Consider the following 24,752-nt stretch of genomic DNA (forward strand, 5'->3'; position numbering starts at 1 on the left):
GGAGGAGGGTCAGAGGGAGAAGCAGACTCCCTGCCGAGCAGGGAGCCTGTTCCTTATCTTAGAAGGAAAGCGTTCAGTGTTTATTATTTTTTTTAAAGATTTTATTTATTTATTTATTTGACAAAGAGAGAGAGAGAGAGCAGCAGAGGGAAAGAGAGAAGCAGACTCCCTGCTGAGCAGGGAGCCTGATGCGGGACTCCATCCCAGGACCTAAGCTGAAGGCAGATGCTTAACTGACTGAGCTACCCAAGCACCCTCAGTGTTTATTATTAAGCAAGAAATAATGTCCTACCCAAACTCTTCCAGTGAAGAAGAATATTTTGCAATTTGCATTAGGACACCAGCATCACCTAGATATCAAAATCTGACAAAAACATTCAAGAAAGGAAAACCACAGCCCAATATCCCTCATAAATATAGATGCAAAAATTCAAAGCAAAATATTAGCAAATTGAATTCAGCAATACAAAAAATAATAAAATATTACAACGAAGTTAGATTTATTTCAGGAACGCAAATTAAGTTAATAATTGGAAATCAATCAATGTAATTCACGCTGTTAACAGAATAAATGAGAAAAGCCTTACTATCATCTTAAAAGATGCACTGTATACACTCAATACCTCTTAATGAAAAAGCTTTCATCAAACTATGAAGATATGGGAACTTCTTTAATGTGATAAAAGATATTTACCAAAAAACCCATAGCAAACACACTGTTTAAAGGTGAAACACTGTAAGGTTCAAAAACAAGCAAAACTAATCAATAACAGAAGTCAAAATGGTGGTTACCTTTATGGAATTACCTTGCAATGAACATCAAAGAGGTTTATTGGAAACTGGTAATATTCTGTATCTTGATCCGAGTGGTATTTACAGGGATATGTTCACTTTGTGAAATGTCACGGAGTTATATACTTATGGTTTGTAAACTTTATTATTTGTATGTTATATTTCAATAAAACTGTTCATGAAAAATTTCAAGTGTTTTTCATGAAACTTTATGCATTAGCCTTAAAGTTATATTTAAGTGCTAAATGCCAACATAGCCAAGACACTTTAAAGAACAGTAAGAAAGTAAGAGTAGAACTACCAAATATAAAGACTTATTAGAAGCTATACTAATTAATACAATATAACACTGTATAGGAACACAGAGAATACAGAGCCTAGAAAGAAACTCATAAGTATACTGAAGTAGGATATATGAGAGAGGTAGCCCAGCACTACAAGGGAAAAAAAGGGGATTGTTCAACAGGTTGAGCTGGAAAAACTGATTACTACTGGGGAGAAATAAATAAATACAAATGGATCCTTACCTTATACTATACATAAAACACCATTCCAAATGAATTGTGAATATAAATGATATAAGCAAAGCTTTAAAACTTTTTAAGAAAACAGAGGTGCAAATCTTTCTGTCTTTGGGGGTAGGAAAGGACTTCTTAAATGAGACACCAAAGCATTAACTATAAAAGATTAATTTGTCTAAATTAAAATTAAGAATTTCTGTTCATCAAATGACACATTAAAGAAAATGAAAAGATGAGGTATACACTGAGATAAGATATTTCACTTAATAGAGATTAATATCAGGAATATATAAAGAACTTTTATGAATGAATAGGAAAAGAATCCAGTAGAAGAATGGATAAAAGATGTAAATAGATGTTTTGCAGAAGAAGGCATACCTTTGGCTAGTAATCATTTGAACATGTGCTTTATCAGTGATATGCACATGAAGATCAAAATAAAAAATACTTGAATTAGTTAGTTGCCAGCAAACTATGAAATCTGACAATACCAAGTGTTAAGTAGGATGGGAATCAACCAGATCTCTTATACATTGTTGGTGGGAGTAAAATTTATGAAAAACACTTTGAAAAATAAGTATTTTGTGAAAGTAACGTTTTCACATTCTAAACCCATGATTTCCATTCCTAGATACATGTTCCACTTAAATGTATGCATATGTGTACCAAGAATCATGCACGAAAATATCAGTTGCAGCATTATTCATAATAGCGAAAACTGGAAATAACCCAAATGCTCATCTACAAGTGAACGTACAAGTAGTTATGATATAATCACATAAAACGGAATATTATAAATCAGTAAAAATAAACAGCTATACCAAACAACGTAAGTGAATCTTAATAACATAATGATGAGTCAAAATTGCCAAACCCCAGGTAACAACACATTGTGGTATTTTTATAAATTACAAAACTACACAACATACTATTTCCTCATAATTTATAAGTGATAAAACTTTTTAAAAAATAATCAAAATGATAAACAGTTTAGTGGTTACCTCTGGTGAGAGAATCAGGGTACCAGATAAGGGAGGAAGGAGTATACAAGTAGAGGTAAGTCATTAGTAATGCTCTATTCTTGGATTAGTTGATGGGACCAAGGCCATTTATTATAATAAATGAACAAATAAGTAAATTAAAATAAATAAAATAGGCCTATGTATGTAACATGATACTGTGTCATGATACGAATTTTATGATAAATCCTGTGCACCTGATATCCAAAAAATGTAATATAATATGTATAAATTTAAAAACTGTTGTCTTAAGTTTGAATCGTTAGCAAGACAAAATATGCTGGGTTCAAGAATTACTGTTCAAAGATTACTGCTAAAAGATCATTAAAAACATTTAATTATCTGTATTAATTCCATTTCTGAACTAAATCAATAAATTCTAAACTTAAAGAAATGCCAAGTGCCTTAACTTACAAGAATAAGACTGTGTTCTTTACAATACATATTTAGAGCTGAAAGTTACCTTGAAGATTATCTAAAAGAGATACCACGGAACATATTAGATATGCCAAGCTCTGCACTTAATATGCATGATCTTGAGAATGCTTACAAAACTGTGTAACATAGCAGTAATATCGACATTTTATTTGCGAGCAAACTTTGGCTAAAAGGCTTAGTGAATTTGTTCAAGTTCACAAAGCTCACAGGCAGAGTTGTGATTTGCTCCCAGGTTTATCTGACTCCTGAACCTACACATCTATCTTTACATTTGTACTACCTTAGGAATTACATGAGGAAGTAGGTAGAAAGGTCAAATAACTGTCCAAAACCATACTTTAAGATAGTGGCAGAATTGGGACTAAAAGGTACTAAGTACCATATATCAGGCATTATGGAAACTACTTTATGAGACTTCCTATTATACATTCTTTCCATTCCATTACCTCATTCAGTTTAAGTCTCAAAGTGGGCATCATCTATTAATTTGCTGTTCATTATTATATTTCAGTCAAGTGTTTCATCATAACTTTGCCAATTATACCGTGTATTTCTATGTGCATTTCTATTTGAATCCATATTATATATAATATTCATGTCTACAAAGTATAAAAAATAGCACAATACAACAATCTGCCAAATCTTATATTCTAATATACTAATTACATAAATTTAGTCAATTGTAGGAGACAATTTAATATGATATTGCACTGGGTAACATTTTTAGAAAATGTCTCTCACCTGTTCTGAGTGCTCTGAATCACTTTCTTGCAGTAAAGGATAGGGTGCTCCTTGTGATTCCTGAAGCTTTTCTTTTAATTTAACATTTTCTTGCTCTTTTTGGAATAGCTGATCCTGAAGACTAACAACACTTTGCCGGAGTATAGCTTCACTTGATTTTGTGGTTTCAAAACAAGTATGTAATTCATTGTAAAGCTGTTTCAAAAAATATATCCAAATTTATTAATAATCAGTAAAATAGTCATGTCTGTGTAAACATGCATACACACATATACATATCTATAAAGACTATGTACAACATACTACTTGCCCTGATTTTAATACTCTAGAGGTGAAAAAAGCCATAAACAGATGGAAAACTAAATAATATAATCAAATATCAACATAAAACTACAATTGATGTTAAAAAGGCAATATGTATTATTGGCCAGTATAATATAGGAAAAGTGTGCTAAATTCCTAAGGAGGACGAAAACACTTTAAGCTAGTTATATTCAACTTAGAGGACTCTGTGTAAAAGAAAGGACCTGAACTGAGCTATGATACTATTATAGGAACTGAATGAAAACAAAAGTCATTCCAAAGGTGGAAGAAATGTGAAAACATTATGTATAGTTATAGGAAGGGACAGAAAGGGAGCATAAGATCTATCAGCCCAACGGAACCCAATATATACATTTGAAAGAAAAACTAAGAATCTTTCATTGAGAGTTCATTAAGTTTGACTGATACATTCCCATTTAGTATGAATTAGCATCTACAGCTGTAGCAGGGGGGGTGGGGGGCAGAAGGAATAGCAAGAGACAGTCAGGCAGTAAGACCATAGACAAGAGTGTAGACTCCTGAACGCCAGATTCAGGAAGGTGGACTTGTTCCTGTAGGCAACAGGGGACCATTGGAGACCTTCAACAGAGTGTGATAAAACAGAAGCAATGTTCTGAAGGCATGACAGATGACTTTTGATTTTTTAACTCAAAGAAACATGAACTTAAAAATTTACAACTAGAGTTTATTAAAACTGTGAGACAGCATATGATATATATAGAAGTGGTTTCATGCAGAGTCACATATGGTTAACAATGGTTTTCCTCCAATGCTCCTGAACTTACATGGTGATGAAACTCCTAACTTCTGATTGTGATATGAGGCATAATTCAATTTGTGGTAACTAATTTACCTAAAGAGTGTGTATTTGCTGATGACACTGGGAAAGTGATCCAAGAATTAAGATTTTTGTTTTTTGTTTTCTGTTTTTTTAATAAGGCTAATAGTGAGATAGGGAGGTCTTATAATAAGAGAAAAATCCCTCAGGGTTTTTGTTCAAATTTGAGAGTTTGCGAAATTCCCAGGTTCAAAATTATGTAACTAATACACTAGATTTTTAGGTTTGCTCATCTAATTGAAGAGTGGGAGAATCTTGCCTCATGGGAAGAAACTTAACTACACAAAAGGTGGCAGAGTACTTTTCTGTGTGTATGCTATACTTTAATTTTTTAAAGTGTAAAATTTAATAAGGCTTGTAAGAGCTCTTTTCTTAATGCTTTTTCTCAGACATATACCTTGTCATAAAAACAAGATTCATCAAGCCATTCCTCTGACACAATATGCTCAATATACTTTTTATGTTCTATAAGGGACTGTACTGCTCTATTATTATAGATGCTTCAAATAACCCATTTCACTTTACAGCCAAAGTTTAAGCAATTTTTATAAAGCAAAGTTGCCTTTATGATTTATACAGAATTTCAGGACATGAATTTGTAACTGTCCCTCCCAGTTACCTCTATACCAGGGAGTATGTCCAATGTCCTGTCCACAGTTGATACCATCAATCTAGGAGGGAAGAGAGAGTAGGAACCTGACCACGTTGAGGAAAAATGAAGGGATCAAAGTGGGCCTTATAGTGACCTACCTGTGCTGTGTTGCTGCTTTCATGATTGAGTTCAGGTAGAAAAGAAAAAAACAAAATCTGGAGACAAGAGCTAAGCTGTCCAGAGAGATCTGAAGCTAGGATAAATGAAGGTCTGCCTGACAGCATACACAGTCACTTACTCAGTTAAAAGATTATTTAACTACTTTCTCTCTTATTTGTATGCTTTATTAATAATAGCTGGCTTTTAACCAGCACAAATTAATCCTTCTGGAAGAAAATAATCCAAAAATAAATATTTAAGTATTTAAAATATTAAAGAATTTATAAATACCTAATTATACCTCAATTTAAAAATATATAAAAAAAGAATTTCTAGATTTCAATTATTTGAGCATCTCATGAACAATGATTGTTGACAAAGAAAAACTCATAGTTTCCCTTCCACTGCCCAAAGTATAGGAAGAATGATAGTGTGTGGTCAGGACTGAGGACCAATTTACTGACCATTAGTGCCAAGGGTGTGGTATATTTTCTTTGGGTGTCATGTCTTGGGATCTTCCTTCACAGTTATAAGGCTCTGGGCCTATTCATACATGAAAGAAGGCTCTGTCTTAATGTTTGAAGCTTCTCTTGTCTCCTCTCACGTCTCCCTCACTATTCTCTTCTTAAGTTCTCCACTTTGCTCTCTCTGCCAAGCAATTTACACAGGTGTACTCCTTCTCAGCTGTCCTGGCTTGATCTGATATGACCGGTGGGCAACTCTAGACACTGAGGCAAACGCTGTTTCTCTGAAAATATCCATCCTTCCAAGCAGCGGGTGGAAAAGAATTTAAAAAGCCTGGAACAGATATCTAGATCAGCTCTGCTCCAGGAATTGGGACACACTCTCTTATTCCTTAGTTCTTATTCTAAGTACACATCTCCTACTTGCCTATTTTCTTTGATAGCTGATTGGACTTTACTTATTCAGTAGCAATAAGACCACTCAGTTATGGACTTAGAGTACAGGGAACAAAGAGAGCCCTCCAGACATTTTTAATTCAAGGCCCCAGGCCATCAGTAAACTTGGCTACAAAAAGTCTTCAGGGAGGGGCGCCTGGGTGGCTCAGTTGGTTAAGCGACTGCCTTCGGCTCAGGTCATGATCCTGGAGTCCAGGGATGGAGTCCCACATCAGGCTCCCTGCTCAGCAGGGATTCTGTTTCTCCCTCTGACCTTCCTCCCTCTCATGCTCTCTGTCTCTCATTCTCTCTCTCGCAAATAAAAAAAAAAAAAAAGTCTTCAGGGAGGCTAAATCTATTTTTATTTCTAAAGTGTTTTTGGGTGACAATGCCTCGGGGTAATAGAAGGTTTATTTCGCTAGGAGATCCTACAAGAACGCAAAGGTTTAGGTTGTTCCAGTCCCCTGTTAAATGCCATTTTATTCTCATCCCATTAAGAACAGTAGAGTGGGTCAAAAAAGTTCGCAAGTGAGTAAATTAGGTAATATAACAAATTAACTCATCTACATTGGTTTAGGAATTGGAGTTAGTAACTTTTTTTTTATTAGCAATAACAATTGCTTACAACAGTTTTCAGAGAGGTTCTTTTCTCTACTTCTTTCCTCTCATAGTCCAAAAAGCCAAAATGGATTAGAATTTTTTCCAAGATTCTGGCCTATGAAAACATTTAATCATACATTTCCATCTATACAAGTATTAATCATTATAATCCATAATCCAGGATGCTTACTATTCTTGATGCTGTTTTCTGTTGAAGAAATTGAAATTTGAAAAGTTAAGAGGAACTCCAGGGGACAGAAAGCAAGTTATCTCCAGGAATAGGACCCCAAACTCCAAGTCCTTTAATTTTCAGGGACTTATACTGAAGTACTCTTCTTCCCTTATTTTTATTAGCGTTAAGGAATAAGATATTTTATTAACCTTAACAATTTTGGAAGTGGATATGCTCTGTGACCCAATGACTAATTTGCTTAAAGAATAAAATTCTCCAGGTGTGCCTGGGTGGCTCAGTTGTTAAGCGTCTGCCTTTGGCTCAGGTTATGGTCCCAGGGTCCTGGGATGGAGCCCAGCATCAGGCTCCCTGCTCAGCGCGAAGGCTGCTTCTCCCTCTCCCACTCCCCCTGCTTGTGTTCCCTCTCTTGCTCTGTCTCTCTCTGTCAATAAATAAATAAAATCTTTAAAAAAAAAGAATAGGGGCACCTGGGTGGCTCAGTCAGTTAAGCGGCTGCATTCGGCTCGGGTCATGATCCCAGGGTCCTGGGATCGAGCCCCACATCAGGCTCCTTGCTCAGCGGGGAGTCTGCTTCTCTCCTGCCTGACATTCCCCCTGCTTGTGCTTGCTCTCTGTCTCTCTCTCGCTCTCACTCTCTGTGTCAAATAAATAAGTAAAATCTTAAAAAAAATAAAAAAATAAAAAAAATTAAAATAAAAAAAGAATAAAATTCTCCTTCTTTAGTAACTATACTATTTGCTACTGTGACTAAGACAATAAATTCTACCATTGAAAACTCTGTTTGTAACAGCAATATGAGGAAAAAACCTCTGATTTAACATGCAGTTTAAACTAAAAGAATTTATAACCTAACTCTTAATTTTCCCAAATTGATATTGTGTCATATAATTATCATTAAATAGAATAAAAAGTTGATAAAACACATATTTAGTCCCTCAAACATGTTAGATGGTCTAGAAATTATAAATGTTGATACAGTCCCCATGTGATGTGCAAAGGTAGAAAAACAATTAAAATGTAGATAAATGGCTACATGCTCAGAGGAAGAAAACACACTAGCTTACTTTTATTTCTCCTGATGGGTGTGTTTCTTCCAGAGGAGCCCTCAACATTATTAGGTTTTGTGTATGAGACTAATGATTTGTTAAGGGGATCTCTGGGAAAATATGACTCAACCCCTTCCCTGTGCTCAAAGTTTTTTTCAATTTTCTCTCTTCATCTTTGTCTCCCCTACACGTTCCCCTCAACCTACCACAGAGGGCAACTGATTTTATCTTTTCTCATAATGAAATGAATACCATGAAATAAATCAACTTAATAAATTGGGGAAAGGAGGAGAAATGGGAGGGAAAGCAAAAAAACAACAAAAAGAAGTAAGAGAGAATTGAGAGAAAGAGGAAAAAGAAACTCCATTAGAAACAGTAAGTTAAGAAGTTTCTAACTCTTAGAAAATTAAGTTTAGTAAGAACTGGAGATAAACTATTAGTGTAATTTTTTATCCAACTCATGTGAGTATTACAGCTAAGCCCCAATTATTTGTAAGTAATAAAATTAATGTGAAAATATATTTGAAAATCTTACTTTTAAGTAAATAATTTCATCTTATTACATGGATTATTAGATTACTCAAATTTATTGGAAAAAATCTAGAAAAATACATGTGGATGAGGAATAAACGTAAGTATTAAGTAAAATGCTTCAGGATTAGAATGAATAATTTGATGTAGGTGAACACTGGAGGTCTAAACAGTAGCATACTGTTTATTTTTGATAAATAAAGCAGTGTGATCATTCACAAATTTCAGCATCCTGAGCTCCACCACTAATATATTTTCTGGAGGGGAAAAAACCATATCTAATAAAAAAAATCTGCAGAAAGCAAAAAAAAAAAAAAAAAAATTAAAAATTGCAATGCCATAGCAAAATAAAAGAAACCAAATTTTTATAACCAGGAGAATGAGTGGCTGAAGAAGAATGATGGGGGCCCTTTTCACAAAGGATGGTAACATGCAAGGATCCCTTTTCACCAAAAAGAATGCAATGGAATCTTTTTTTTTTTTTTTTTTTTAAGTAAGCTCTACACCCACTGTGGGGCTGAATTCATGACCCTGAGATCCAGAGCCACACACTCTACTGACTGAGTCAGCCAAGTGCCCAGCAATGGAATCTTTTTAAGTAATATTTAATATCAAGATAAATTTTCCACCATTAAAATTATTGAACATTGAAAGAATTTTGATGAGAATGAATAATGCAAGTTTATAGAATCTATTTACAGAATCCTTTAAAGATAAGACCACATTATTCTATGTATAACAGAACTGTACAGTAGGCTTTATAAGAGTTTAAGATTTGTGGGTTCTGAACCCAAGATTATATAAACGTGAATTCTACCACCTTTCGACAATACTCTAAGCCTCGGCTATTTGATCTGTAAAATAATAAGGAATAATAATATACCACATAGGGTTGGTGTGAAACTTAAACAGTGAAATAAAAGGCCTTTTCCCGGTTGCTGATACACAATAAGCTCAACAAATGTTAACCATTATTATATGGTTCCTGAACATGACTTAATCTATACCTCAATCTACATAATACATTTCTAAAACAATCTGTGTAAATGGAAACACAGATTCTCCCTGGCTTATAGTAAAATTTTATATTCTGTATTTATGATTATGCCCCAACTGGATGGCCTTTCCACTTGTGTTCTTAGTTTCTCCATATTTTTATACTATTTAGAACCATTTGGGGTGCCTGGGTGGCTCAATTGTTAAGCCTTCGGCTCAGGTCATGATCCCAGGGTCCTGGGATTGAGCCCCGCACTGGGCTCCCTGCTCCATGGGAAGCCTGTTTCTCCCTCTCCCATTCCCCCTGCTTGTGTTCCCTCTCTCGCTGTGTCTCTCTCTCTGTCAAATAAATAAATAAAATCTTTAAAAAAAAAAAAAGAGCCATTTACTCACCCAAATAGTTAAAAATTAAATGGGCTAGAATGATATTCAAATTAAGACAGAAAAATACGCCTACAAAGTTTAAAAATACTCTTACATTCAAATAAACATCTATGATTTTTTTTTTAAAGATGAATTTTTTTTTTTTTAAGATTTTATTTATTTGCGAGAGAGAGAATGAGAGACAGAGAGCATGAGAGGGAGGAGGGTCAGAGGGAGAAGCAGACTCCCCGCCGAGCAGGGAGCCCAATGCGGGACTTGATCCCGGGACTCCAGGATCACGACCTGAGCTGAAGGCAGTCGCCCAACCAACTGAGCCACCCAGGCACCCAAACATCTATGATTTTTTAATTTGCACAATCCAAAGTGGAATATCATTGTACACAACTCCTTAAGGTTCAATAATTTAACATTTCCTGATCATTTCTCATGTGGCAGGCAAGTCGCCTTCAAACTTCATGATCCCTTGTGCATTCTCAACATTTAATAACTTAAACAAGACTATCTTTATGTATGAACTAAGAGTAAATTGTACACCATTAATATGTTCTTACTGGCTTTTTCATAAATGGTTTCCTGGCCCGGTGTGTGTGTGTGTGTGTGTGCGCACGTGTATCTATGTCTGCATATTCAATAGTCTCTAATGAATACTAACAGTCTGAACCGACAGTAAAGATGTTTATTGCAGCTTTACTTACAATAGTAAAAAATTTTAGAAAGCAATAGTAAAAAATTTAAACAACATACATTATCAACACTGGAAATATGGTTAAATAAATTATATTATTATTTCCAAAGTAATTATATGTCATGATATTGTTTTAATATAATGTAGTAAAGTACTGAAGTAAAAGATATTAGTGTATCCACAGATATGTTAAAATGCATTTTAAAAAACTGAAAGGAAATATTCAAAATGTTAACAGTATTTGCCTCTTGGAGATGGAATCATTAAAAAAATTCATTGTGTGTTTTTATGAATAACTATTTACATACAGACTACCAATGGAAAAATAATTGTAATGTTTACCAACCACAGGCAAAATTTACAAAATATAAATAAATAATCAAGGACTTCTGAATTGAGTGTAGTTGAGTATACTAATAAAAACCTTATGAAGAGGAGCGCCTGGGTGTCTCTCTCTCTCTCGAATGAATAAATAAAATCTTTAAACATAAAAAAAAATTTTAAAAACCTTATGAATGAATGACTATAAGGACCTAAAATAACTTTCAAATTAAAATACTACAAAATTAAAATTTCAGAATGAGCATCAAGTTAAAAATCAGTTAAGTTTCCTATACCACACCCCTAAGAGGTAACTTTTGAGGAACAAGTAAAAAGAAAAGGAATTCCAAGTGGAGAAAAGAGAGGACAAAAAAGAGACTGAACACAAAGGAAAGTAAGCCAGATCTTTAAAGCAGTAGATGTCAGTTTGCTCTTTTTTTTCCTGCCTCTATACTACTCATAAGCACAACATATTCCCATCACCTCTCTCATTATCTAGAATGATTCTTGGAGCGGATGGTCTTAATCCTGGGGAAACGTGTATGTAAGGTTTCAAAAAGTATCCTAGATCAAGGCTGAAGTTCTGACAAGTTCTCCAAACTGGAGTGATAAGCTCTACCTCTCCAAATTTAGTAAAGATTTTGTCTAGGGAATTTATGGATTGAGGTAGAGTCCATATAAGAAGAGTTATAAGAAACTAATTTGTTTCAATGATGTCTTATCTTCTCAGAATAGATATCAATCAAGGAGAGTCTCTGATCCCTAACCTAGGATAGGAACAGGCCCCAGGTATGTACTTCTACCATTACAACACACATCATTCTTACTCCTCCTACTCAATATCAGTGATCAATTAGATTTTAGGCTGTAGGAGGTAAAGAGTAAAGGCAGTAAAAATGTTACCTATGCAGATAACAGTGGGGAGAGCCTTCAGGCAGTGAAAGCCAAGTGCAAAGACCTTGAGGTTGAAGACTACTTGGATGTTCAAGGGAAAAAAAAGAATTAAGTGCGGCTGCAGTGGAGAGATTAAGGGGAAGGGAAAGATGAGATCAGAGAGGTGATGCAGAGCCAGATCATGTACGGTCTCCCAGCTTGTAGTAAGAACTTGGGTTTTTACTTTTATGAGGTAGGAAGCTGTGGAGGGAGTTGAAAAAGGGGGGATTTAATTTAACTTACTTAGTTGTAGCAAGAACATGCAGGCATCTGTGTTGAGAATGGACTCCAAGGGAATAAGGTCAGGAGAAAAAAACAGAGTGGGAAACTAGTGCAATAGTCCATGTAATACTTTATAGTAGTTTGGACAGAACAGCGACAGCACGGATGGTGCAAATAGCAGAATTTCAGACATATACTGAAGGCAGACCACACAAGAGTTTAGTTTTGAAGATGTGAAGTCTGATATGCCTATTAGGCATCCAAGTTAAGAAATGTTAAGTAGGTAGTTACATATACTCTTTCCTAAAGTTCAGGGAAAAGATCCAGAGTAGGTAATCAAATGTGGGGGTCATCAGCCTAAGGACAGTTTCAATTTTGAAAGCCTAGGTGACTGGATAAAATCACCGAGGGGGTGAGTTTAAACACAAGAAAAAAAAAAAAAAAGACATCCTAAGATTTGAGCCTGAGACATTATAAGGCCGAGGTGACATGGAGACAAGGAAAAGACCAGAAAGGAACAGAAAAGGAACAGCTAGAACTGAAGGAAGAAAGCAACACAACTGCAGGTGCCTGCAAACCAGGAGGGAAAGAAGAAAAAGAAGGTATTTCAAGGCACAGAGAGTCATCAATTAAGACACATGCTGCTGATAAATGAAGTAAGATAAAGATTGGTAAATGCTCATTGAATTGAGCAATGTGGGGGTCACACGTAATTCTGAAGAGAAATTTTAGCAGAGGGAAAGGGACAAACACTTGACTGGAGCTGGTTCAAGAGAGAACAAGAGAGATGAACTTTGAGATAACTTAAGTCTTTCAAGGAATACTGCTGGAAAAAGAAAGAAAGAGAAGGAAGGGAAGAAAAGGAACATAGTGAGGTCAATACATGTTTTTTGTTGTGTGTTTTGTTCTTTTCCCAGGATCAGAGACATACCAGCCTATTTGTACGTGGTGAGGAAAAAATGATGCTACAGATGAAAGGGGTACCATCTCCTTCTGTGGGCAAGTTTATAACAACAAAAAGTTGGAGAAGGAGACCTTAATGAGCATCAAATTAGACTGTAAATCCACACTATATATGCTCATGCTGGAGGACAATGAGGAGCAGGAGGAGAGCCAGCACTCTATGGATTGTCATGAAAATAAATCCACAGCATATTACTTGAAAAATGGTACGTTAAAGAACAGTAAGGATAGTGTAAGTTCATAAATATTAAAATTATAATATGCCTAGACTTGTGGTATGTGTGTATGTACACTCACACAGAATATCTAATGCAGGCAAATCTGGAATGACTACTCCGATGATTACCCCTGGGGAGGGGATGAAATGAGTTGGGTTGAGTGGAAGAGTATTCTAATCTGTTAGACTAGCACTATCAGGACTTCTAGAATAGTATTTCAATATCTTATAATAATGTATTCTTGTAATGTTTGTATATTTAACAAAGAAAATAACTTAAAAATATTCTGTTCTTCTAGAGAAACTCTCTGATACATTCAAATATTAAGAGTGGTTGCTTTTGGGGCAAGGGCTTCAGGTAGGAGTGCAGAGGACTATTTTTTTGCTTCATACACTTCTGTATTATTTGAAAGTTTATCATGATATTTAAGTATTCAGTTGTTTGAAATGACGCAGAACCTGTAAAATTCTCAGGTAGGTTATAAAAGAGATGATTGCTCTCTGTAGAGGTTGCTAAGGAAAAATCAACCAAAAAACAGAATTAAGGCTGAAACATTTTATCTCAAATTTTTAGTTAAGCAACTAAAAAAAATTTCTTAGAACACAAGATTGAAAAATGAAATAGCAAAGGAAACATTGCCTTTTTCTTCCTCTTTACTTGCTGAGAGTAGAAAGACAAAAAGAAGTATTAGCACATAAGAGAAAAAAAGGGTTATGAGACTTATTACCAAGCAACTTTAAAGACATATTTGAATATAAATTGCCATAGGTGGGGGACTTTTAAGCAAAAATTAAGAGAGAGAAATGTTTGAGGTAAATATACAAGTGAAAAACATGAAAAAAATTAAAGTTACTAATAATATCCAATTTTTCAAGTCATTTTAGCAATGGAGCCTGGTTTAGAAGCAAAAGCGTAATGGGCAAATCCCACCATACAAAACAAAAAGGTGAAGCTGCTCCCTTGGAAATGGAGAGAACAGGCACTACCCTTTCACTTGATATCATCCACATCCCGAGGGCAACTCGAGGAATACAGAATACAGAGTGAAAACCACTGTTCCAAAGCATTATTTAAAAATACGTGTTTAGGGGTGCCTGAGTGGTTCAGTTGGTTGAGCATCCCACTCTTGATTTTGGCTCAGGTCATGATCTCATGGTTGTGGGATCGAACCCCACATGGAGCTCTGAGCTCAGTGGGAAGTCTGCTTGTCTCCCTCTCCCGCTGCCCCTCCTCCCCCACTCTCTCGCTCTCTCAATAAATCTTTAAAAATATATGTGTTTAAAGTTTACTTAATAGTTACTTACTATTACTACTAACATAAAAATGTTAATTATAGATACTGGATTTTCATGGTCCTTTTTTAGGACAAGAGTAAGTTAAATAGAAAGAACAACACAGACTGCGCTATTTAACCACTCTAAGCTGTCTCAACTATTACAAGGGAATAAAATCAATCTTGTAAGATTGACCTATAGAGAAACTAAATTATTTCTATAAATAACTTGGTACACTACACAAAACATAAAGAATTCAATAAAAGTGTTTATTTTTTAATTACTAGCCATAATTATTGTTGCTGAGTCAGTCAGTGTACCTAAATAGCTGGGTGAGCCTTCTTGAGAGGTTCCTAAAACAACTGTAAAGTAAAATGACTACTTAAAAGAAACACACATAATAGAGAAAAATCCTTGGAAAATATTGATCCTGAAGACCTCATTTGCATACCCATTTGTGTTTGTGCAAACTGGCCAATAAAATAATGCACAAATTCTATAATGAAAGACTGCTTTAGGTCATAAACTAGAATCGTAATTGATGAAAAATTTCTCATAATAGAAGGCTGAGTAATTCCATTTCCCAAGTCCTTTCTGGTTTGTGGGCTACAGTCAGGGTATGTTTTATAGTAGATATCAAAATGCCAATTTATAAAAGCAATATCCTATAGAGTAAATTTGCATCTATATTTTAAATATTTCAGCTTTAATGGCCATAAAGAAAAGTCATAAAATTTCAAATATTACCCGATTGAATTATATTTCATTTTTAATTTTGAAGAACCATATAAAAGGGAATAATAAAGAAATGTTGAAATTTGAAAAAATTTGAATTCTATACATTTTTAGAAGTTCATACATATAAATTTACATTTTTATGACAGAATAAAAGCATACTTTTTGATATGATATACTTTCGGCTGTGTGAACATCTTCCTGATTCCTCAGGACTTTCTGTGTGTCCATGTTCAGCACCTGAAGCTGCTGGATGAGCTCTGCTTGCTGCGCTGTATGTGCACTGTTCTGCTTGTAAAGATTCTGCAGCTCCTGCAGCTCCTTCCTGTGTAAAGCAAGCAATAAATACAGAGAGGCAGGAATAAAGATCATCTCAGCTAAATAACTGTGTTCATCGAAGGTTATAGATCGTCTTCCAGTTTTTTCATCTATTGTTTTTTATTGCAGGCAAACATATTAATAAAAGAAATAACATATAAAGTATTTAATATTTATCACATATACACCTAGAAAGTATTGATAGAATGACTATGACTTTCAAAGCCAACTACTTAACAATTTTTTTTTATAGCTTGATAGTAATAAAAACCTTGGATATACAGACATGGTACCACCTTCTTATTGAAAGTAAGTTACACTTCAGTTCCAAGAACTGAGAAGTACTGACGCCAACAATAGTTATCAGTTTTGAATAGTAGGTAAGTCAACCTTTCACTGTATACTATACAAAACTTTATTTTTTAAAAAGATTTTATTTATTTATTTGAGAGAGAGAGAGAGAGAGACAGCGAGACAGGGAACACAAGCAGGGGGAGTGGGAGAGGGAGAAGCAGGCTTCCCGCTGAGCAGGGAGTCCGATACGAGGCTCAATCCCAGGACCCTGGGATCATGACCTGAACCGAAGGCAGACGCTTAAGGACTGAGCCACCCAGGTGCCCCTATAAAGAACTTTAAATGTATTAAAAGGAATCCCAAAAGACAAGTTAAGCTTCAAACCAAAGTTCCTTAAAGCACCATTGGTTTGCAACCTCAGGGGCTGGGCTGGGATTCTTGTGACTCTTCTAATGCAGATTGAAGAAAAGATGAAGGGGAAAAAAAGCCAGAAGGAAGGAGAGCAACACAAGGTGAACACCAGTCCTTCTAACCCACCCAGAGTGCAAGTGGTAAGGAGGAGAACAAATGAACTGGGGGTTTTAGTAATGATGGTATTAACAGTCCGGGAGAACCATCCTTCTGGAATACAGGTTTCCAGAGTTCTGTGGTAGTGAATCCTGTGTGATACACATCATATAAAACTGGAGCATATTTTGTATGTTCAATTGGAAGAGAAAACTATTTACAGAGATACATTTCACAGAAATACCCTTTATAATATGTATTCTGGAGACTATTTTTTAATGGAACTTTTTAAACTTACAACTTCAAACTGATAATTCATTCTCATAAGATAAGTCTTAAAAGAAGGAACAAAAGAGATATGCAAACGGTTGTTGAAGATGGATGAAGATTAATATGGGAAAAATGCTCTGCTTTTCAGAGGTTTAGAATATTGTTTTCCAAATAGAACAACCACCCCTGCACCCATACAGATACCCGAACATACACCACCTGTTTCAGTCCTTTCTGACCACTATAACAAATTATCATACCCTGGGTAGTTTTACAAACAACAAAAATTTGTTTCACATAGTTCTGGAGTCTGGAAGTCAGAGATCAGAGTGCCAAGTAAGGGCCCTCTTCTTAGTAGTAGACTTCCCGTTATATCTTCACATGGTAGACAGACATTAGAGAGCTCTGGGAGGTCTCTTTTATAAGAACACTAATCCCATTCATGAGGGCTCTATCCTCATCACCTAAACATCTCCCAAAGGCCCCCTTCCTAACGCCATTACATTATGTATTAGGATTTCAACATATTAATTTTGGGTGGATACAAATATTCAGACTATAGCATCATTTTCTGTAACTATTTGAAAAAAACAAAACTTGCAGTAAATAACAGCCCAAAAATGGGAGAGGAGAAAGAAGAAAATCAATAATGGCATAATGCCTGCAACAGTATGTAATGCTCACAAGAGAAGGGGAGAAGAGACCCAGAGTAATAATGCTTGCTGAGTACTGCCAATTTTCAAGAATAACATTGGTAAAAACTATGGAAGAAGATAGGCTAAAATTCTATCAGAGTATATAGTCAAAATATATGTTAGCCAGGAGACCTAAGTAAATGTTGCATTTACAACAGGGACATGAGGAGGATAAAAAATACCATTTTTCAGTGCAATGTGAAACAAAGCAAATTTACTTCTCCTCCAATGCTAGAAGACATTTGTTATTTCTTAAAGGGAAGATCAGTATTTGGCTTGCATTTAAGGGTCATGTGGAACAAAATATATGTATCTTTAGTCAGAAAAAAAACATACTCAAGGGGCGCCTGCATGGCTCAGTCGGTTAAACATCTGCCTTTCAGCTCAATCATGATCTCAGGGTCCTAGGATCAAGCCCCGCACTGGGCTCCCTGCTAGTGGGGAGCCTGCTTCTCCCTCTGCCTCTCCCTCCATCCCGCTCATGCTCTCTCTAGCTCTCTCCCCCTCATACAATTGAATAAAATATTTAAAAAGAAAAGAAAAAAACATAAGAGTAGGGAAATGCTCATACTATGAGGCACCTGAGGATTAAAAATCAACCAAGGGAACAGCATATCCCTGCCTCCCATGTCATGCTATGTCCTGGACATACTCCTAGTAAGTGGAGTGGAGCATCACCTTACACTATCGAGGTAAGTTTCTGCCTCTGTGTCTCCCCACACCACCTTCTGAAAAGTAGATGAGATCAATGTACACCAATGTTGCAAAAATGAAATGTGGAACTTGATTGGTATCAAAGTAAGCAACAAACAAAGCTTATAAAAGGCATAGCTCTGGACCACTAGTGAACACTGAATTTGTCTAGATCTTTCCTTATTTGAAAATGAGTAAAGAAAAACAAACTAGGGGCGCCTGGGTGGCTCAGATGGTTGAGCGTCTGCCTTCGGCTCAGGTCATGATCCCAGGGTCCTGGGATCGAGTCCCGCGTCGGGCTCTCTGCTCTTGGGAGCCTGCTTCTCCCTCTGCCTCTCTCTCTCTGTCTCTCATGAATAAATAAATAAAAATTAAAAAAAAAAAAAAAGAAAAAGAAAAACAAACTGGACTTACTAAAAGGGGAGTAGTAAGAATTAAGAAAAAAGAAATTTTATTGTACATACAAGGAAAAGTACACCTTGAGAAGTTACTGAAGGAATTAGAAGGAAGGTCTAGAAAAAGTATGAGAAAGAAACCATCACACCTCTCTGAATTATCAATAGAAAGACAAGATGTGAAGATGATCTTAATAAAGTCTCTGTGAAGGCAGGGACTTTTTTTGTTCACTGCTATAAACAGCACACCTAAGACAGTTCCTGTCCCTTAGTATATCTGTTAGCGTATTAGACACATCTTACGCATATGTGCAGATTCAGCCTACACCTGCCTCTTAGAATCTCATTCCCTTGCTCTGTCTCAGCTTATTAACTACCACTTCCACCAATGAAATTTATACAGCTCATCTGTCTCCATTGCTTGAAGTCAACCAGCTGCATTCCTAGCATGTTTGTGCCATCTCCAGGTTAGGATAAATGCTACAACACAGGCATGGTATAAGCAACTTCTACCAATGAAAGACAAAACACAAGAAGAAGCCAGATAAGTACCTTTTTCTCTTTTTCCATCTGACAGATTGCTCTAGAGCACAGTTTCTCTCCCACAGCCTGTCAGGAATCAACCTGAGTAGCAAATTCAGTGCACCTGCTGTCTCTTCACGGCTCACCACGAAGCAGTAGCCAGCACCATGATGCATTTCCTTGAGCTACTTTTTATTCTTGCCTGCCTCATTCTTCTTCTCTTACTCACCCTCCCCTGGAATTAAACCTCCCAAGTAAGTAATCAGAACTTAATCCTTCCCTCAGGCTCTGTTTTCTAGGATATATGGCATAAGACAGTTATTAAATGGATGAAATGAAAAGCATAACATACAGAATGTTAAAAAGAAAGATGCCATGATAGTATCAAAATGCATAATGAGAGCAATTATAAGGCAAATAAAAGCTATGGAAAATAAAATTGGTAGGTTCAAACTTGAGAAGTTCCTGTAGGCACAGATGAAAAGGAGTAAAGGAAAGTGTGGCTTGAACTGAGACAGTGCTGAGAACCAACAACATTTTCTCCTATCTCAAGAAGAATGTTAAATTCTGTTAAAAATACTGGATTCCTGAAAAATAAATCTGGTGATCTTTCAGTTACAGTGATGCTATCTAAGGGACTGAGTAGGCCATGGGATAAATTAGGCAGCTTCTCTAGGTTATTCTGCAGTTTAAAAAAATCTTGATAATTTACAAAAACAAAGATTTACTGCTTGTCCACATTACAGGTGGCTTCCCGCTATTCTAAGACCCACACTGCAGCAGCAGACTGCGTTAGAAATATGCCACTCTGGTGGCAGAGGGTGAAAAGCAAAGGCAAATCAAGGAATGACTTTTAAAACATTAGGACATGGCATATGTTACTTTCACTCTTGTCCCACAGGTCAAAATAAATCACATGGCTAAATCTGATACCAATGGGGGAGAAAGCATACACTAGCAACAGGAAGGCCCTGATAAAAATGGGCCCCTGAGATGAATCAAAATAGAGTACAGGAATGAACACATCAAAAGTAAAGAGTTTAGTGATGAGCACTGAAGCAAAATATAGGACTAATCCTAAATGTCTTTGGTCACTGTGGTTATAAATGTTATACACTGTGAGATGCAAAATCAGGGGGAGTTAAAATGGTTGAATGTATATTCCGTTTTCCAAAGATTACACAGCAGGATGTCAAAACAAAATAAAGATAAAATGTAGTTTTAAAAAAATATGACATTGACCTCCAAAGTTTTTCATGTCATTTTGTTCCTAGCTTTAGAAAGAGAGAGAGAGTTAGTGGTTTTTACAGAGAAAAGATTTAATAATTCCCTCAATTTCACATCAGTGTCTTATTGTTCCATCACCAAAAACTAAAGTCTACTTATTAAGAGAACACGTTCAATATAGTCCCTTTCATCTAAAAACTCTGTCCACCTAATCTTCAACCTGTAAATATAAAATGAGAAAAATCTAGGATGATTCTCACAAAATTTTAATGGTTGTTACTTCTCCAGAGTTGTATTTATGTGTAATACTTTTCCTCTATCTTCTTTATGCTTTGCTGTACTGCATGCCTTTTAAAAATAATTCATATGTATCATTACAGCAAATAATTATGTACTTATTTTGTTTGTCATCATAAAAATGTAAACAAAAATAAAAAACAGCAATATTAATTTCATAAGAATTCGAATCCAAGGCAAAAAAATTACACATAAAAAAGCAAAATTCATAGTAAAAACAAAAGAACTGTGAACACTACCCATGAAATCATAGCACATCAAACAAGTACAGCAAAAAACTATAAGCAATAAAAGGAAAATCAGTTGGAAACTATATGGGAAGGTAATATTCCATTTAAAATAGTACCAAAAACATGAAATTAGCTAGGATAAATTTAACAACAAATGTCAAAACCCTTTAGAAACTTAAAACATCTTCTAAGGATACAAAGGTACTGAAAGAAATGGAATGGCATACCATCCTCTGGGACAGGAAGATCGGCATCATTAAGATGTCAATTCTTCTCAGGCTTACTTGTAAATTTGATGCTCTCACTAGATACCAAACGAGAAATAAGCAAGTTCACTCTAAACTTTTTGCCAAAAAATTTAATAAACAATAAATGCCAAGAAAGCTCTAAAAAGAGCAGTAATGGAGAATGCACCATATACTCTCCAATGTTCACCATCTCTACCCTATTCTCTAGTACTCTAGTCTAAGAGGCCGACCTCTACAGACTGCATTACACTGGTCCCTTGTCCTCTGCCTCTGACTGAATTTGATTAGTTGGAGTGCTGCCTGGTGATTAAAGAGGGTCAATGAGAAAAAAAGGTCAAGGTATTTCTTTTCCTGGCTCCCTCTCTGCTGAACCACACAGTTGGCAGTGTCAATGTTCCTGTGTCTAAAGATACTTCTCCTAATAGGCAGCCTCTCTCCCAGGATAGATTTTTTTTTTTTTTTTTTTTTTTACAGAAATCTGGCAATAGCTTCTCTCCTTGCTCCTTCTAGTCTGGGGGCGGAAACAGATTCCTGTTGTTGATAATCTAAATCTCAATATCTATTTGGAGAGCATTAATATCTTTATCATACTGAGCCTTCTAAACCATGAACTTTGTATACCCCTACACATATTAGACCTTTTATCTCTTTCAATAATGTTTTCCAGTTCTCTGCATAGAGATAATACACATCTTTCATTATACATAGTCTTCAGATTTTTACTCATATTGTAAACTGTATTATTTCCATATATTAAGTCCATTTCCTCATTTTTTGCTGGCATAAAAAGTGTAACTGAATTTTATTCACTAACATTGTATCTACCAAGTGTGCTAAGCCCACTTATTAATTTGAACAACGTTTCTACAAGTTGAGGTTTCTTTGTGAATTAATCATATTATAGGCAAATAATCAGGTCTTTTCCTTTCAATTCCAGCCCTTATGTCTTTAATTTTTAATCTTGCCTTACTACATACTTGGTATTTCTGACTATGTGCTAGACATTAGTTTGCAAAACTGTGGATATAATTTGAGGACAGAATTATTACATCATCTAACAGAAATAATTTACAATTGCTCGAATACTAGCCATCCAGATAATTAATCCCATTTCAGGATTCCGACTTTGATGATATTTCTAACCCAGATTATGACTGTACTGTCCTGACTTATTTTTTATTTTTTGTAGGAGATTTGCAAGTAATTTCTAAGAAAAATTCCCAACTTATCAGCAATAGCCCACGTCCATGTAATTTGGCCCACCCTCCATGTAGCCATTTAGCCCACCCTCCATGTAATCATAGAATCGTTAACTATTCAGGCAAAAATTTTAGTTAGGAAACTTAATTGGCTAGTGCTTTTATGCAAGTATGCAAGTTCTAAGTATATACTCAGATGTTCTATATGCATTATAGACATTACCTTATTATATATGTGCTTGTATACTTATACTCTGACTCAGGGTAAAAATCATTTGAGGTAGTTCAGAACAATGTTGCGTATCACAGTGGGTGATATGAATATTCAATAAGTATACAAATGACCATGAATTCCAAAGAAATAAACCCATAAAGAAATAAACCTACGTCAACTCTGTCATACACCAATAAGGAAAAGTGTAACCAAATAAGAAAGTGCCTAGAATACTTTTCCCATTTTTATGGCTTTGTGTATCTTTTGTACAATATATAGATTCAATAAAATGATACTGGTACATCATAATCAACAACACCCCCCTCCAAGAAATAAAACTGATAAAGGAAAGGAGACATATAATAATAAACCCTTAATCAGACAACTCAGGAGAAACACTGTAGATACCTCAACTATCACCCTAAAATGAGGGTTTGAGTCATGTTCCTCTGCTCCATAGTTCCAACTCTGCACTATTTCCTCCTCCTCTATGAGTCCTTATAATCAAGCTCTTAAAATTACACGTGGTCCATCATTTTACTATTGTGTAAGCAAATGTCCATCTGTGGATATTATTGCCTTATTTACTGTAGCTTATAGCTCTTGTAATACACTAAATTCAAGTACACAAAGGGGAAAAATATAGTAGAAAACATAATTATTCAAATGCGATGCACTTAACACTGCAGTGCATCCTAGAATAATCCCATGTTCCATCCAAATCATACCCTAAAAGAGATAGGTCGTCGTTGGAATATTTTGTGCAGTTACAGGTGCTATATTTTAAGAAAAATATTGATGATATGGAATGCATTCAGAAATGCAACTGAAACTAGTATAAAATCTATGAAATATATACATGAAAAATTATGAGAAATAAGAGTAGTTATTTAATAAAAAGATAAAGTTATGGGTAAAGATATTTGAAGATTATTTGAAAATAATCTTCTATTATTTGAAGATCTATGCTACAGAATAGAGATTAGATTGTTTCTGAGAGTCTCTACATAAGGATTCAAGATAAATGGGTGGAAATTATAAAAAAGCAAATTTCAACTCAATATATGAAACAATGTTCAAATTTAAATGATATAAAGTGAAAAGAACAGCCTTGAAAAGTACCTCAACTTATAAACCAAAAGTATCAAGCAAACACTAAAAGGCATATTATCTTACTGAGAAGAAGACAGGAATAAATGATAATTTTAAGATTTCTTATAAATGTATGATTCTATACTATTTCAAATTACTTTCTGACCTTATCCAATTTTAGGCTTAAAAAATAATCATACCATGAATAGGTAAGCCAACCAGTCTATCATCCTTAATTTTATACTTTTCCTCAACCCTATGATAAGATGATTTTTAAATTGTGATACAGTGAAGTTTTGCTTAGGTAATAAATTAATATATATACATTAACTGCTAACCAAAAATCCTCCCCTGACATATCTACAGCTCTTGCAATGTACTAAATATATGTAAAGACATAAAAATATGTACTGAATATAGACATATACAAAAATACATACATATCAAGTTTTAACCACACAAATATTATTACTGAATATAATACAAATACATAGAATTTATATATACTACATATATAAATATCTCACATTTGTGTGTGTATATAAACATATGATAGTACAAAAAGAGAATGAAATTGTGCTTATAGAAGTATATGATAAACTTTGTATTATTTACTTTAACTAGTTTAAGTAAAAAATGCAAATACATACATACATATGTGTATCTGTATGTATGTGTATATAGATAACATATGTATATATGCATGCATATACATTTATATATTTATGATTTATTCTAGTACCATTTTCTGATAAAAGTAACTGAAATAAGTTAATAGGGAGTATAAATTATTTCAAAAGAGTTAAAAACTTTTTCAAGCAATTCTACTTCGTGAGTAGTGCTACAAATTAACCATTTTGGTATAGAAAGAATATCTCACAAACTAAACTATTTAGAACATAATAAAATAAAAAGTCAAAACTGGATTTCTCATACATTGCCTATTAGAAGAATAATGAATATTATATAACACCTGGCTGGGAATTTTTTTAGAAGGAAACAATGAGTGAATGCACTGTCCTTGTTAAAAATGGAGACAACACTACTCTTTCAGAATGCTCTTCCCAATCCTGTGGAACCCCTGATTCTCTTAGTTAACTATTCTCAGTTTGGTATATGTAATTCCA

The 24,752-nt window shown here is 34.9% G+C and overlaps 1 protein-coding gene across 1 annotated transcript in view; it reads right to left on the reverse strand.

Annotated features, from left to right (window-relative positions):
* The window catches only part of CNTLN (centlein), a 262,849-nt gene that overhangs the window by 152,043 nt on the left and 86,054 nt on the right, over nucleotides 1-24,752 (reverse strand). The window contains exons 5-6 of the mRNA XM_034987908.1: nucleotides 15,587-15,749; nucleotides 3,512-3,706 (exon numbers count right to left, since the gene is read on the reverse strand). Of these exons, the coding sequence (XP_034843799.1) occupies nucleotides 3,512-3,706; nucleotides 15,587-15,749 (358 nt within the window). The remainder of the gene's footprint in view (nucleotides 1-3,511; nucleotides 3,707-15,586; nucleotides 15,750-24,752) is intronic.

The sequence above is a fragment of the Mirounga leonina genome, unplaced genomic scaffold (genome assembly GCF_011800145.1).
Source record: "Mirounga leonina isolate KUSES-001 unplaced genomic scaffold, KU_Mleo_1.0 Mir_447, whole genome shotgun sequence".
NCBI lineage: Eukaryota > Metazoa > Chordata > Mammalia > Carnivora > Phocidae > Mirounga > Mirounga leonina.